Below are 13208 nucleotides of genomic sequence, written 5' to 3'. Positions count from 1 at the left end.
AGGACCATTGATCTGGTTACTCGGACTCAGACTTTCAACTGCAATCATAGGAGCTGCAATCATAGGGCTTCCTTTTAGGCATGGTGCTGTGAAGAGCTTAGCTAACATATGGATTTAATTCTCACCAAAACCCTGTGAGGTAGGTACCAGAACTATCATTACTGTACTTTAAGATGGGGAAGCGGCAGCATAGTGGGGTTGTTGATTTATTTAAGATCACTTAACTAGTGACTGGGATGGAAGGACTCAGACCTGAGGCTGCAAACATCAGAGCTTGAAACTTTCAACCACCTTTTCACTTTGCCTTAATTACCTCTGACTCCTTCCTCTTTGCCTGATTATGTAGACTTTGTCCCTAAAATGTTCATACAACTGTCTTCTCCTTTCCATTTCAATGGCACCGCTCAGTTCAGCCCCTCATTACCTGTCACTTCTCCTAAGTGGTCTTCCTGCTCTTTACTGATGCATTCATCTTAAAGAGTCAGTTCATGTATACAATCAGCCTAATGAAAAGCCTTTGATGGCTACCCAGGGTCTGAGTGTCATTTTCATACTCAGACATTCAAGTTACCAATCTTAGTTCCAACCACTTATCTTCATTCATGAACACTGTGTTTTATCCAGTCTAGACTTCTTCCTGTATTCTGAACTTCTGTGTCTGTTGAAATTCTACTTGTCACCTTCATAGTATAGATAAGTGCTTCTTCCTTCATGAAGCCTTCCCTGATTCCCTTAATTATATAAAGATATTCTGGACTTTTCTTATGAAAACATATTCTAGCCTGTACCATGGTCACTTGTATACTTACCACCCCTATAGGATCCTAGGTCTTCTAGGGTTGAACTCTGTGTCCTATTACCTTTTTGGTTGGTAATTATGTAGCATAGTACTATCAATGCTTGCGATTCTTTCTTGAAAAGTTAAGATGTATTACATTTTCTTCTTAGGTGTTGTCAGGATATGTGGTCCATATACTCAAGATGTTTTCAATCTAGTAAGGGAAACAAAGCTATTATTCAAAACTCAGCTAGAGAAGAATCAGGGGCTCAGCCATGAGAGTGATGAAAGAAGAGAGAGGATGGGAGGGAAGAAATGAGTGGAGAAAGATTTAGAGAAAAGGTGACACCTGAGTTTAATGCTGAAAATTGAAGGAAGCTGCTCTAAGTGGAAGGAGGGTGTTCTGAGCTAGGCACAAGCATGAGTCAAGGCTATGAGGTAGGGATGGCACTTTAGGAACATCTATTGAGAAGAAAAAACACCAGGAGAGTTCAGTGGATTTCAAAGTAAAACAATTCCCTCAAATTTAGTGTCATTTCTTTTTGTAAAAAATGTTTATTTTAAAATTGAGATATAATTGACAGAACACTGTATAATTTTAAGGTACACAGCATGTTAATTTGATACATTTATTGGTTGGAATAGGTGTTAGCTAATATATCTATCAAAATTTCCCATCACAAAGCTTTTTAAAATAATCAGCATTCCTCCAAGTTAGTTACAATTAGTAAGCTTTTACCATATATTTTTATGCTGTTATATAATTGCGAGAATTCATCATTGACTACCTGAATTACAGTACACAGCAATATGCTGGCAAACCGCTTCCTTTTTCTGATTTTTAACTGCCATCGTATTGTTAGGTTTTGAATCCTTATACAGCCTAAGACAGATGGTAAGAAACTATCTCATGGTTGAGATTTTATAACTCTAAAAAATAAGGACATTTTTATAATGGACTTTCTACATACTAAAAAAATTTCCTTCATACTGATTTATTCATGCAAAATTGCCATATGATTTCCCCTGCTATTGTTCTAAGAGGAGAGATGTTCATAAATGTATAGTGAATATATAAAACTCATTTATGTACTGTACTTATGATCTAATCCAGATTCATCACTGGCTATGAAGATCGACAAATCTTGGTTGTGATAAATTGTTACACAGACATATTCCCACTAAAGCACTAACAAAAAAAAACAATGAAAATTGACTAATTCATTTTGAAACGCTACCTTAAAAGCTAGAACAAAGAGAAGAAAAGGGATTTAAAAAGTATACTTAAAAAAAAAATACACGTCATCTTGAGGGAAAAATAAGACATCAGTACGTGATTATAAAGCACTGACTATTTTCCCATTTGTTAAATTCGTTTTGATATGAATTACACATCATTTTTTCCTTAGGACTATAGAGTTGCTAATTTTCTCCATATGTGTACACTTCATCTTTGACCTTTAACAAATGTCCTCTAGGCAGACCACTTACCATCCAAGAACAATGTCACAGCACCATTTTACATGCACACAAAGGGCTGAAAGCTCCATAAAAATAAATGATCCATGTTATAAGCTACATTAACCCACAGAATAATAAGCTATTGCAGCCCTGTAAATTTTAGTGCCATCCATTCAAAACCACACCGGGTCACTTTAGTATTAAATTCATAGGAACAAAATAGTAAATACACGTTTTATCTGTTAAGCTGCCAGCTATATATTTTGTGTAAAAGTCTGTTAGCCTAGGAAACCTATTGAAAGGTGTATCAGGCAGTGTATATTTAAAAGCAGTGGCTCTTTCCAATACACGATTTTATGTTAAAGATACACTTACTATTAAGCATCATGTATATTTAATATCGCATCCTCTACTTCAGTGCCCTAAAAAGCCTATTTTCATTTTGTTGTTTCCATTATTGAAGAGCTAATATTTGGTTCTCCCACAATTTTGTAAAGTGCAGGCAACCCACAAGAGCTTCTAGTTTTAGCTAGCAGTCCTGTGGGACTACGATAATTGTTATGAAATCATTAATTCTACATTAGCAGTTTCAACTGTCAGGTACATATAACAATAATTGCAGTTAATGAATGCTGCTTAACTTATTAAATACAAAATGAAAACCAGTATTCTTTTATACACAGCACTGAGACAGAGTACCATTGATCATTTGTGTATACCACATTGAATATGCTACCGTCATTTATTGGTCAGGGTATATAGCCATATTTTTTAAGACTTCTCTTCATTAAAAAAATAATGCAGGGAATTCTAACTCTCTAATTAAAGTGTAATTAAAATAATTAGTACCCAAGGCAATATTTAATAAGAATCTATGTCTATGAAAAAACAATCCAGCAGAACCAAGACTTAGTTCCTTCTTTGGATAAACAAGATTCTTTCTTGTGCCACCATCTCTCCCCCAAAGAGTAAGTATACTCTTTCATACTTACAAGAGTATGAAAAAGTCCCCAAACTTCCAATTGTTTGAAATATTAGTGCTGTGTCTTTCTCAAACGTCTGGGCAGTGAAACTTGTGTACAAAGATACAGCCTATTTCTTGATTTAAAAAGTATGAACTAGATTTCTTGTTTTCAGTCACTCAAAGTAAACTGTGTAGACATTTGCAAGAGCAAACAGAGAAGAATTTCTGAAAATGTAAGATGCAAAGGTATCATTTTTAGGATCCCAGAGGCATCTGCTTCCAATCAGTATGCTCTGGCCGGTCAGTTGTCCAATGTGAACCATCACAATTAGCTTATATCGTGGAATCATCAAGTCCTTGACCTGGGCTTTAATAACCTAGAAATTAAAAGCAAAAAAAAATCCTCACTTAGTCACATTGAAATGTAAGAGTCTTAATTTTCCTCATAAATATAGTGGATTTAATTGAAGAAAACAGCATGATACATTTTGGATCCTCTTTTTTTTTTTTTTTAGCGGTACGCGGGCCTCTCACTGTTGTGGTCTCTCCTGTTGCGGAGCACAGGCTGTGGATGCGCAGGCTCAGCGGCCATGGCTCATGAGCCCAGCCGCTCCGCAGCATGTGGGATCTTCCCAGACCGGGGCACGAACCCACGTCCCTGTATTGGCAGGCGAACACTCAACCACTGCGCCACCAGGGAAGCCCTTGGATCCTTTTAACTGTTGTAGAATGGTAGCTATAATTTCCTTCAAGCACTGGCCTCACAAGACAGGACATTTAGGGACAAAATGATAGCCCAAGCAAGAAATCTACATTTTCTAAGGCACATGGAAAAATGATAATCCAGAGAATAGAGTTTAATGGATTTATTACATTCTTTGAAAATCTATGTTGAGATGGCTTCCCTTCAAAGAATGTTGGCATTTGAGTTATACCCTCTTGTTCATGTCTAATTAAGGGACCATACAGCTGGAGTCTCCTGTAATATGACTAATCGTGAATGCTTATTAGAGAGTTTGTAATAAGAAAGTAGAGAAAACCTGATGGAGTGCCAGCATTTTACTTGATAAAAATAGAAAGGTATTTAAAGGCCACAATGTTTGCATTTGATGGCATACAAAGAAGGTGCCTTGGGGAAGAAAAAATGATTATTAAAGTGTATTTTTTACAATAAAAAATTTTAAATAAATGGGCAGTTTTATATATTTCTTAAACAGAATACATGCAAGTGATGCACATAATAATTGTATTAGACAAAGGCTTTTTACACACACACAGACACACATAGAATATGACCTAATAAATATTTTTATAAAATAAAAATAAGCAGTTTTACTGCTACTGCAAATTAATTGCCTTCATCAAAAAGTAGGGGGTTGTGCTTTCAACAAATGTTCTCATCATAGTTAACACTTTGGGAAATCACACGCATACCTCAGAAATCGTTTTAGTCATCTGTCTACAGAGCTCTGGTTCATATTTTTCTTCTTGTAGGTAGTTAGTTAACACATCTTTCAGAATATGATTGACAATGACAACAGGAAAATGTTTGGTAGGACCTGAAAATACAGATGGAATTTCTTTCAAAGAAGTAATTTCAAATCATATCCATCCACCCCATAGCTTTATTGAAAGAGGGGTCTGAGAAGGGAACTAGATCCCAGAAGAGCCATGTGGAGAGGGCTCCCTTAAGAGTAGCTTATGTCCTTCTGTTGATAGATGCAAACAGCCCAAGATGAGCCCAAAGGCAAGGGTTCACACTCCTCTCTTCCTGCTGAAGTTTCCCTATGGCTGAACTTAACCAGAAGGTGACAGCCCATGCCTAAAGTTGAGTTAGGTCAGCCTCCTGGGGCTCAGTTAATCGTATTTTTATTTTGATGATTATACATGAATTGTTCAATTAAATTTAAATCAGCCTGGGGAATGAATGTGGACAAGTAAAACAGAGACATCTGCTAGGAGTATGAGAATTAACCCCAGTATTGAGTCAGCAGGAATCTCTGTTCTACAGGAGAACGACAAGCAGTTATAAACCTATGAAGGGTTGGTCCTGGTTGCTCTTGCATCATGGGGTCAGAGCTAGGGCACCAGCCCCAGCAGGCAAGCTCCCAGACACCTGTCACCATCCTGTGGATGTTTCAGAAGATCTCCACTTGCGTACGCTAGTGAAATGAGGCTAAATTTGAGAGTGGTTTCTCCCTTCCTACTTAAGAAATTAAAAAATGATACTACCAGCTTGGACTAAATTAAATAGACTATGTCCTTTAGATTGGTACCTCTCTTTTTCACTCCCTCCTACCAAGCACTCGTATGGCATTTACCTTAACTTGACCTGTATCATTCACACGGAACTTAATTCGGCCATGTATTATAGCGACCGTATGCATTGTTCCCTTCAGAAAATAGTTAATTCCTTCAGTGCATATATTTGTCCACCTACGCTTAATACTCCTCCCTGTGATTTGGGAACAGCATCTCCCAAATGGAAGGAACTGGTCCTCTTCCCACTCTAACCAAGTGGTTCTTTACGCTCTACCATCATTTTCTTTGAGCCCAAGTCCAGATCATGGTTGATTGGCCCTTGATGGACTTGCCCCAAGCCAGGCCAATTAGAGTCCTTTCTTGGAATTTTTATTTTAAATTGGAGCTAGGAAAAAAAAAAAAAGTCAGTCTCTTTTTGGTGTTAAAAGTTATGACATGTGACTCTAAGGAACTGCTGGAGGCTGTTTCTCATAGTGGGAAGGCAGCCAGGCCACGGTGAGAGAGGGAGCCTCACACAGTTTAGGGCTGGAAAGATGGAATCCTGGGGGCACCTGAGTCTCAGCTCCCACTGCCCGGCTGCACCAATGCCCTTTCTGCACTTTGCTCAGGTTTGTCTTTTTAATCTCATTAACGAGATTCTATTCTGAAAAGAATTTAAAATATGGTAGTAAACTTTTCTTTTCTCACTTCTTTGTGACCTTGGCCCTATACAGCCAGAATTATCTATTGCCTTACTCAGGCTGGGATGCTGAGAGGCAAAGAGAGAGAGTCAATATTCAGCATTTGACTTCCAAAACAAGCTCCTGAAGCTTTCAGAATCAACTAATGTGAATGCCTAAGCTTTTTTTCATTTCTTTTTTTTTAGAGAAAATTTTTTTCTTTAGGAGGAAAAAATGTCTTTAGAAATCAAAAAGCAAAGATCTGAAGAAGTATCAGGATGGAAAAAAAAAAAAGAGAGAAACTTGTCCATAAAAATAGATTTAAGAGAGAATAGATAAAAATTTGGTTATTTAATATATCTGTGTCTTAGCTTCCCAAATAGGGATAGTGATAAGAATGATCACATATTGTTTTTTGTTGGGATTAAATGAGACGAAGTATTTAAAATGCTCAGAACAGTGCCTGCCACACAAAAAAGCCACTCATTAGAGCTTTGTTATTTAAGAGTGTTGTAGCTGTTATTGTTGCTACCTTATTCTGAGGAAAGAGACAGGGATTGCTGTTGCTGAGAAGGCAGCAAGATGGGCAACAGTGTAAAGGAGGGATGTAGTGAGGCCTCCACAGGCGGGAAGGACCCTGTAGGGTGGAGCAAAGTCAGCACTGAGAGACTGGCAGACTCTGTCCAACAAAGCCTCTGGTGACAGGGCCTGCTCATCTCACGGGAGTTGAGTTCAAACGATGTCTCTCTCTCTGTCTTTAGATTCTATTTTTCAATAATTGGCTTCAGGTGGACTGTCTCGAAGTGGCAGCAAAGATGGCCCCCTATAGCCCTTGTGTGACGTGGTGCTCACAGTGTTTTTAAAAAATCAGGTACCTCTATAGTCATTGCTCCAGAAAAAGTCCTGTGGAGAACTCATTCCATACTTAATAGGAAATTATGTTGGATATCATAGAAGGCTTTTCTTCTTAGTGATCTAAGGTGAAGACCTGGAGTCAGTCAGTTTGAGAAGCAATAACATACTGAATGGGGAAGCAATTTAAATACAATAGTTCATTTAATTCTCACAGTATCCCTAGATGTGACTAGTATCTCACAGTATCCCTAGATGTGACTTGCAGATGAAGAAAGTGAGATTCAAGGATGCTGAGTCCCTTGCTCAAACATCATTTATTTAGGAATAGGCAAAATGAGTGTTCAGATTCATATACATTGGACCCTACAGCTCGTATTTTCTTCTGTACTCATGTTTCAGTAATTAATTAATGGGAAGAGGTAAGTGGCTTTTATTATAAGAAATATGTTTTCATTCTTCCATTCCCCCTTTTTAAAAATTATGATTTATCTCATTCTTGGTGGCTGTAATTACTTAGATAAAGGGAGGACAAACATGCTAAACATTTAAGATGTGTTTACATGATGCATGAGAAAAAGTAAACACAGTGATACTGGTGATTGAGTTTTTCCTCACTCTTCTGGTCAGTATTCATTGTATAGATAGGAGAAAATCTTTGCCAAAGGCCCACAGACTACCTTCTTTCAGATGCAAAATAAACCCAGAAACAAGTGGAAGTGGAAATACATTTTTGATTATTAACAAAATAGCTAGTTAAATGCTTTAAAAATGGATTGTCATGTATAAAAGACTTTAATCACAAAAGAATAATTCACATGACTTTCTGAAAGAAAATATGGAAAATACTTTATACTAAGCTATTTCTAAAATTACTTTTCTAACTTGCTTCAACACTCAGTACTTCTAAAACTGATTAGACAGTTTAGTTTATTTGGAGAAATGTTATGGAAATAGATCCCTTTGAAGAAGAAACACAGGGCTTCATATTTCAAATGCTTTATCTTGTGAAAATCAGATTCAAAGCCTTCTAGCATGCAGAGCCCAGAGTCATAGGCACCGAATGGAAAAGCTCTTTTAGTTACAGGAAGACCTGACCCAAACTTATTTTGCCTAACTGAAAAGTCTAAGAGTACGCAGCTGGATGTAGGACGTGGTCTCAGGCTTCATGTGAGGGCAAGATGGCCAAAGCTGCCATAAGCCCTTATTCTTTCCAGTTTCAGGATATGAACTGCTTCCTCAACAGCCCAAACAACATTTTCTGAATTGAACCTCAAAGGCTTTGACGGCCTTGACCAAATCCCCAAATCAGTCACTGTTACATCTCTGAAGCCAGTGTCAGCTTCAGGAGGATGCTATGGACCAAAAGTGATAATGATGGCAGTGGTCGGGCTCCCCCAAAGGAAACTGGGTCAGGCTACCAGAAGGAGTATAAATGTATCTTGGTTGGCAGGAATATTAGTTGTCTACCATAGGCACTGTGAAAATACCAGTAGGCAGACTAATTATGGAGGCTTATACTCCATGTCATCTTGGGGATTACTGTAGAAAACTGGCTAGAAGGCCTAATGGGATGTGCTGATGTTCTATAATTTTCCTGAGGTTAACTGACCACAGATGAAACCACTCTGGCCCATGGAGTCTTCCTTTGGTCACTGGTAAGTCTCTGCAGAATTTCTATACAGCAGTAATTATATGTGGATCCAGATAATAGTGAGAAGGTACTCATTTAGAGAAAGCAAGTAGTTCTATGAAGAAATGTGAATGGGGAATGATAGTCACTGTGGACTCCACCTGGAGTATAGGGGCAGGTGCAAAGATTTTTGTTTTCAAAGACCCAAAACCTCTGCGGGAAAAGATAAACATCTCTGTCAACAGGGGACCAGGAATCATTTGCCTTTGTCTTAAGGCTTTTTTCTCCACCTATCAGCAACCTTGGTTGGTTTTGTTTGATAAAACTATAGTGCATATCTCTTTCATTTAACTCAAGTAGATATAGAAAAACTCCACAAGAAATACCCAATGAACTCCTTAATTCAGTAATACAACTACACCTCAGTGCCGCCCAGTGACTTGCTTGGTATTTAGAAAATACTGATAAAGAAAAGTAGGCAATGGATACTGGTCCCACTTTGCATAGGAAGAAATTAAAGCAATACCAAATCACCCAATTAATTAAGATCCCTTATATTGTGCTAGCATTGAAGATAATGCCAGGTTATCAGGTATTATTCTAAGTAAATATCACCCATAAAATTAGAAGTCTTAAATAGGATGGAGTGATAAAATAACACACCCAGTTGGTAGGTGTTTTCCATCTGAACTGCGAGGTGAGAGGCATCTTCATGCTGGCTAGGTTCATCCATATAAGACACTGTACCCAGAGAGCTAAAAGCAAGGAGAAAACAAATTTCAACAGTTACTATAACAATAATAGCAAAACACCATGTTGCTCTTAGCAAAGATGTGACAGAAGTTTTATGTTTTCTCTAAAAATATTTCAAGCAAGTCCCCTGTAAATATCCTGGTAATACATTTAAAGTCTAAAACATTTTGGAGATGGAAATATTACCAGTGTAGAGAAGTCACTTGGAGCAGGTCTCAATATAGTGGTTGAAGCCCAGTGCAGTGCCTGGGGCATTTGAGGATCACGAAAGTATTCACGGGTTGTTCCATCTGTGGGCTAATGGAGTATGTACAGTCAGCCCTTCGCATCCAGGGATTCACCCAGTCACGTATTTCAGTTGGTTAAATCCGCGGATGCGGAACCCATGGATATGGAGGACCAACTGCACTGCGCCATTTTATATAAGGGACTTGAGCATCCACTGCTTTTGGTGTCCCATGGGGGGCTCCCGGAACCAATGCTCAGCAGATACCGAGGGCCGACTGTACACGTTTCAAAAGCTATTGTCAATTGCATCTCTACTGCAGGTGCAAAAGTCTCTCCTCAAAGTGGACAGAACTCACAAAAGGGACTGGGGATTAAGTGAGGAAGCTTAAAATGTTGGGCAACAAGCTCTTTACATACATGGGGGATTATAAGGAGTTTACTATTAAATGTACCTCACAAAATCCCTTTAGTAGAAAAAAGAAAAACGAGAAACTCATCTACATGATGAGAGAAACCGCAATTCACCCAAACTATAGTAATCAATAAGCATCAATCACCCTTTTCAACATTAAGAAAGGGTTTTGGCTTGGTTACCAAGGCAATATAAGCTTATCCAGGTGCTGAACAGGAGACTCAAATGAAGAGTAACCCCTAAAGTCCCTCCAGCACTACTTAATCAGAGAAAATTCAGCTGTCACTAATGGCAGTCTCAGATCTCTACCCCAGTTCTCTCCACCTGTGAAACGGAGGTTAAGACAGATATTTCAAAGGAGATGATATAACAGTGTGTGTGTGTGTGTGAGTGTGTGTGTGTGTGTTTTCAGAGTGATTACTTTTATAAGCAGGCTAAGTGTTTGCTTTAATTAAATGAGAATATTTGTTCTTAATCTTTGGGGACTTTTTTTTCTCTCTGCAAGGAGTTTTAAATACTTAGTTCTGAGCTGTTGGGAGTTAGTGAGCTTCCTGCAAATTGCTATTTTAAGAAAATCATGGATATTATCTTTTAAAAATCGTTTAATACAATTTAAACAATAAATTAAGGTTTACCCACCCAGCCCAAGAAAGTGATGTAAGACATTACGGTTGCTTTTCCACAATGGATTTCTGGATTAGTGAGTTAGTCTCCATTCTTATAACACCTGCTTTCCTCAATTTTCTGCTGCCCTTTGAAGTAGCAACCAACCTATTTAGCCACGTTGGCTGCAGGTGTTGTGAGCAGCGCCAAAGATGGTAACTTCTGCTTAGAAAAACCAATGTTGCATAAGCCCCTTGATTTTAAGATAAGCCAGCCTGCCCCAATATTGTATATGCTACTTTTTTTCTGCAAAATATTTTCCATCAACTGTCTCATTTTATCTTTAAAATACCCCCTGTAAGGAAGTAAAAGAGTCATTATTCTGTCCATTTCAGCGATAAAGGGAACTGGCAAAGTGCTTAACTGAATACACATACGAAAGGCAGACTTAGATTTCAAATACTCTATTTACCTCTGTAACAAAGTTTCATATATGATCATACCTGACAGAATGGAAATAGGGGCAATGACTACCTGAAATAATTAATTGCTGCAATTAAAAGTTACTTGCACAAACATAAGAAGATCTTAATAAAACCCTATTTCTTTTCTACTAAACGCCATATTAAAAACTCATAGAAGGAGAAGTAGAGTTTGTATAAAACTCAAATTAGCAGAGTTAGAAGTCTAACACAAAAAAGCGAGTAATGATTTTTTGCTTTGGATACTATTGCTTTGTTATTGCCATGTTACTAAAAAAATGATATCCAGTGCCGTTTGTAATATTATCAGTATGATATTGGTAACTGTCATAATGGCAGCTTCAAAACCCCATTGGCTGAAGATTGATGTGCAAATAGAAAGTTCTTTAGAGTGACTTTTTTTTTTTGAAATACTGAAGGTGATTTCGTACAGTGCCTTTTTATTTCTACAGCAATCTGTAAACCGTGTATGCTCATTGTAAAAATTTCAAAGTGTACAGGAAAGTATAAAGAACAAAGTAAAGTTACACAAAAAATTACTAACCTCAGTGATTATCTAACCACTCTTAATGTTAAAAAAACTTTTCAGACATGATTTTACATATGGGATCTATTATAGACGCCGTTTTTTTTTCACTCAGAAATATATAGCAGATAACTATGTCAATAAATAGTAATGTGCATCCATGTTTTAAATATCAAGACAGTATTTAATTTATGAACATACTGCATTTTAGTTAAACAGGCCATTTAGGTTGTTTTCAATATTCCATCATTATAAAGAAAACTATAATGACCATTGTGGCAGGGACTCATTTGCTTTCCAGTGTTGTTCTCTTCTTCCTTGGTAGCAGTACCAGAAGTTTGTGGGAATATTTCTCTCCAAATTGAAGACAAATGCTTGGACTCCTTAGTGCTACTGGGGCCATGTGGCTTATGAGCCAATAAGATGTAAGTGGAAGTTATGGGTGAAAATTCTGAGAGAATTAATTCAACCAACTAAGTCAACCAGCAGGGGCCTGTTCATGACTGGACCATGGATATGATGGCAAGAGCTCAGCAGCTATCTTGGATCTTGAGATGACGTTATGGATTGTAGATCAGAAGCTAGAAGACTAGTCCTTCTAGACTTCTTTTATGTAAGAGAAAATATATTTCTATTTTGTTTAAGCCACTGTTTTTATTTTTTATAAAAAGATTTTTATAAGAAGCATTAGATATAACTGATACAAATTTTAACTGATACAGAGTTTGGAAGTGGGATGCTGCAAGTAATAGAGCAGAAAACTTGGAGTTAATTTTGTGGAAGAGACGGGGCTTTGGGGAGTGAGATTTCAGATATTTCCGATATATTAACCTGGCTTCCCTTATCATGCAGAAGGAAAATATTTGGTTAGTCTATTGATTTCTGTACATTGGAAATCTGACCATGTATCAACCAAGACTATAATTTCATGTAAGTTATAGAAAAATTTTACTTTTTTAAAAACCCTATTTATGGTATTTTTTGAAACTAATGTTTCCTATATTAGAATGAGATGCCTCGGAAGAAGGGAGAGAGAAAAGAGAGTAAGTTGAACAGAAAAAATACAATATATATTGCATGAAAAAAGACAAAAAGAAGACACAAAATATTAAAAATGCTTGCAATTACCAATGTCAGTTCAGAATACTGACTTAGAAAAACATGTACATATTTTCTATTGATAAACAGCTTTATTCAAGCCCTTTGAAATTTTTAAAGATAAAAATGTGAGCTGCTTCAAAGAGCAAATTTATAATTTTAATTATCAATGCTGTATTCACAGCACAACAAATTTATTGGGTATATTTCACATTACATGTGGATGAGTTTCTGTTGCCTATGACCAGGCCTTCCCTAGTTTATAATAATAATCCTTCTTAGATACATGATCTCACTGCGAATGGAACGCTGTAGTTGATTTTTTTAAATGTGAAAAATGTTCTTGCTGTCTATGTGTTTCATCAGCTTGTTGGCATTTATGGAAGAAAAGGATTTCAACTGGCAAAATGTGCCCAAAGGAGTTGTAAAGTTTTAGGCAGGAAGGTAGTTTAAAAGTAAAAGCAGGAAAACTGAAAGTCTGGTGTAAACTGCTGGTG

At 37.2% G+C, this 13208-nt stretch overlaps 1 protein-coding gene across 2 annotated transcripts in view; it reads right to left on the bottom strand.

Moving 5' to 3' along the window:
• Positions 1 to 1337: 1337 nt before the first annotated feature.
• The window catches only part of DYNLT5 (dynein light chain Tctex-type family member 5), a 28565-nt gene continuing 16694 nt past the window's right edge, over positions 1338 to 13208 (bottom strand). For both annotated transcript variants that reach the window (XM_024734595.1, XM_024734596.1), the window contains 3 exons: positions 9273 to 9364; positions 4638 to 4762; positions 1338 to 3580 (listed from right to left, as the gene is read on the bottom strand). In XM_024734595.1, coding sequence (XP_024590363.1) covers positions 3377 to 3580; positions 4638 to 4762; positions 9273 to 9364 — 421 coding nt within the window. In that variant the 3' untranslated portion in view covers positions 1338 to 3376. The remainder of the gene's footprint in view (positions 3581 to 4637; positions 4763 to 9272; positions 9365 to 13208) is intronic.

Source organism: Neophocaena asiaeorientalis, unplaced genomic scaffold (assembly GCF_003031525.2).
Source record: "Neophocaena asiaeorientalis asiaeorientalis breed wild unplaced genomic scaffold, Neophocaena_asiaeorientalis_V1.1 scaffold15, whole genome shotgun sequence".
Classification (NCBI taxonomy): domain Eukaryota; kingdom Metazoa; phylum Chordata; class Mammalia; order Artiodactyla; family Phocoenidae; genus Neophocaena; species Neophocaena asiaeorientalis.
Note: the sequence above shows the minus strand (reverse complement) of the source record. Positions and strands in the feature narration are given on the sequence as shown.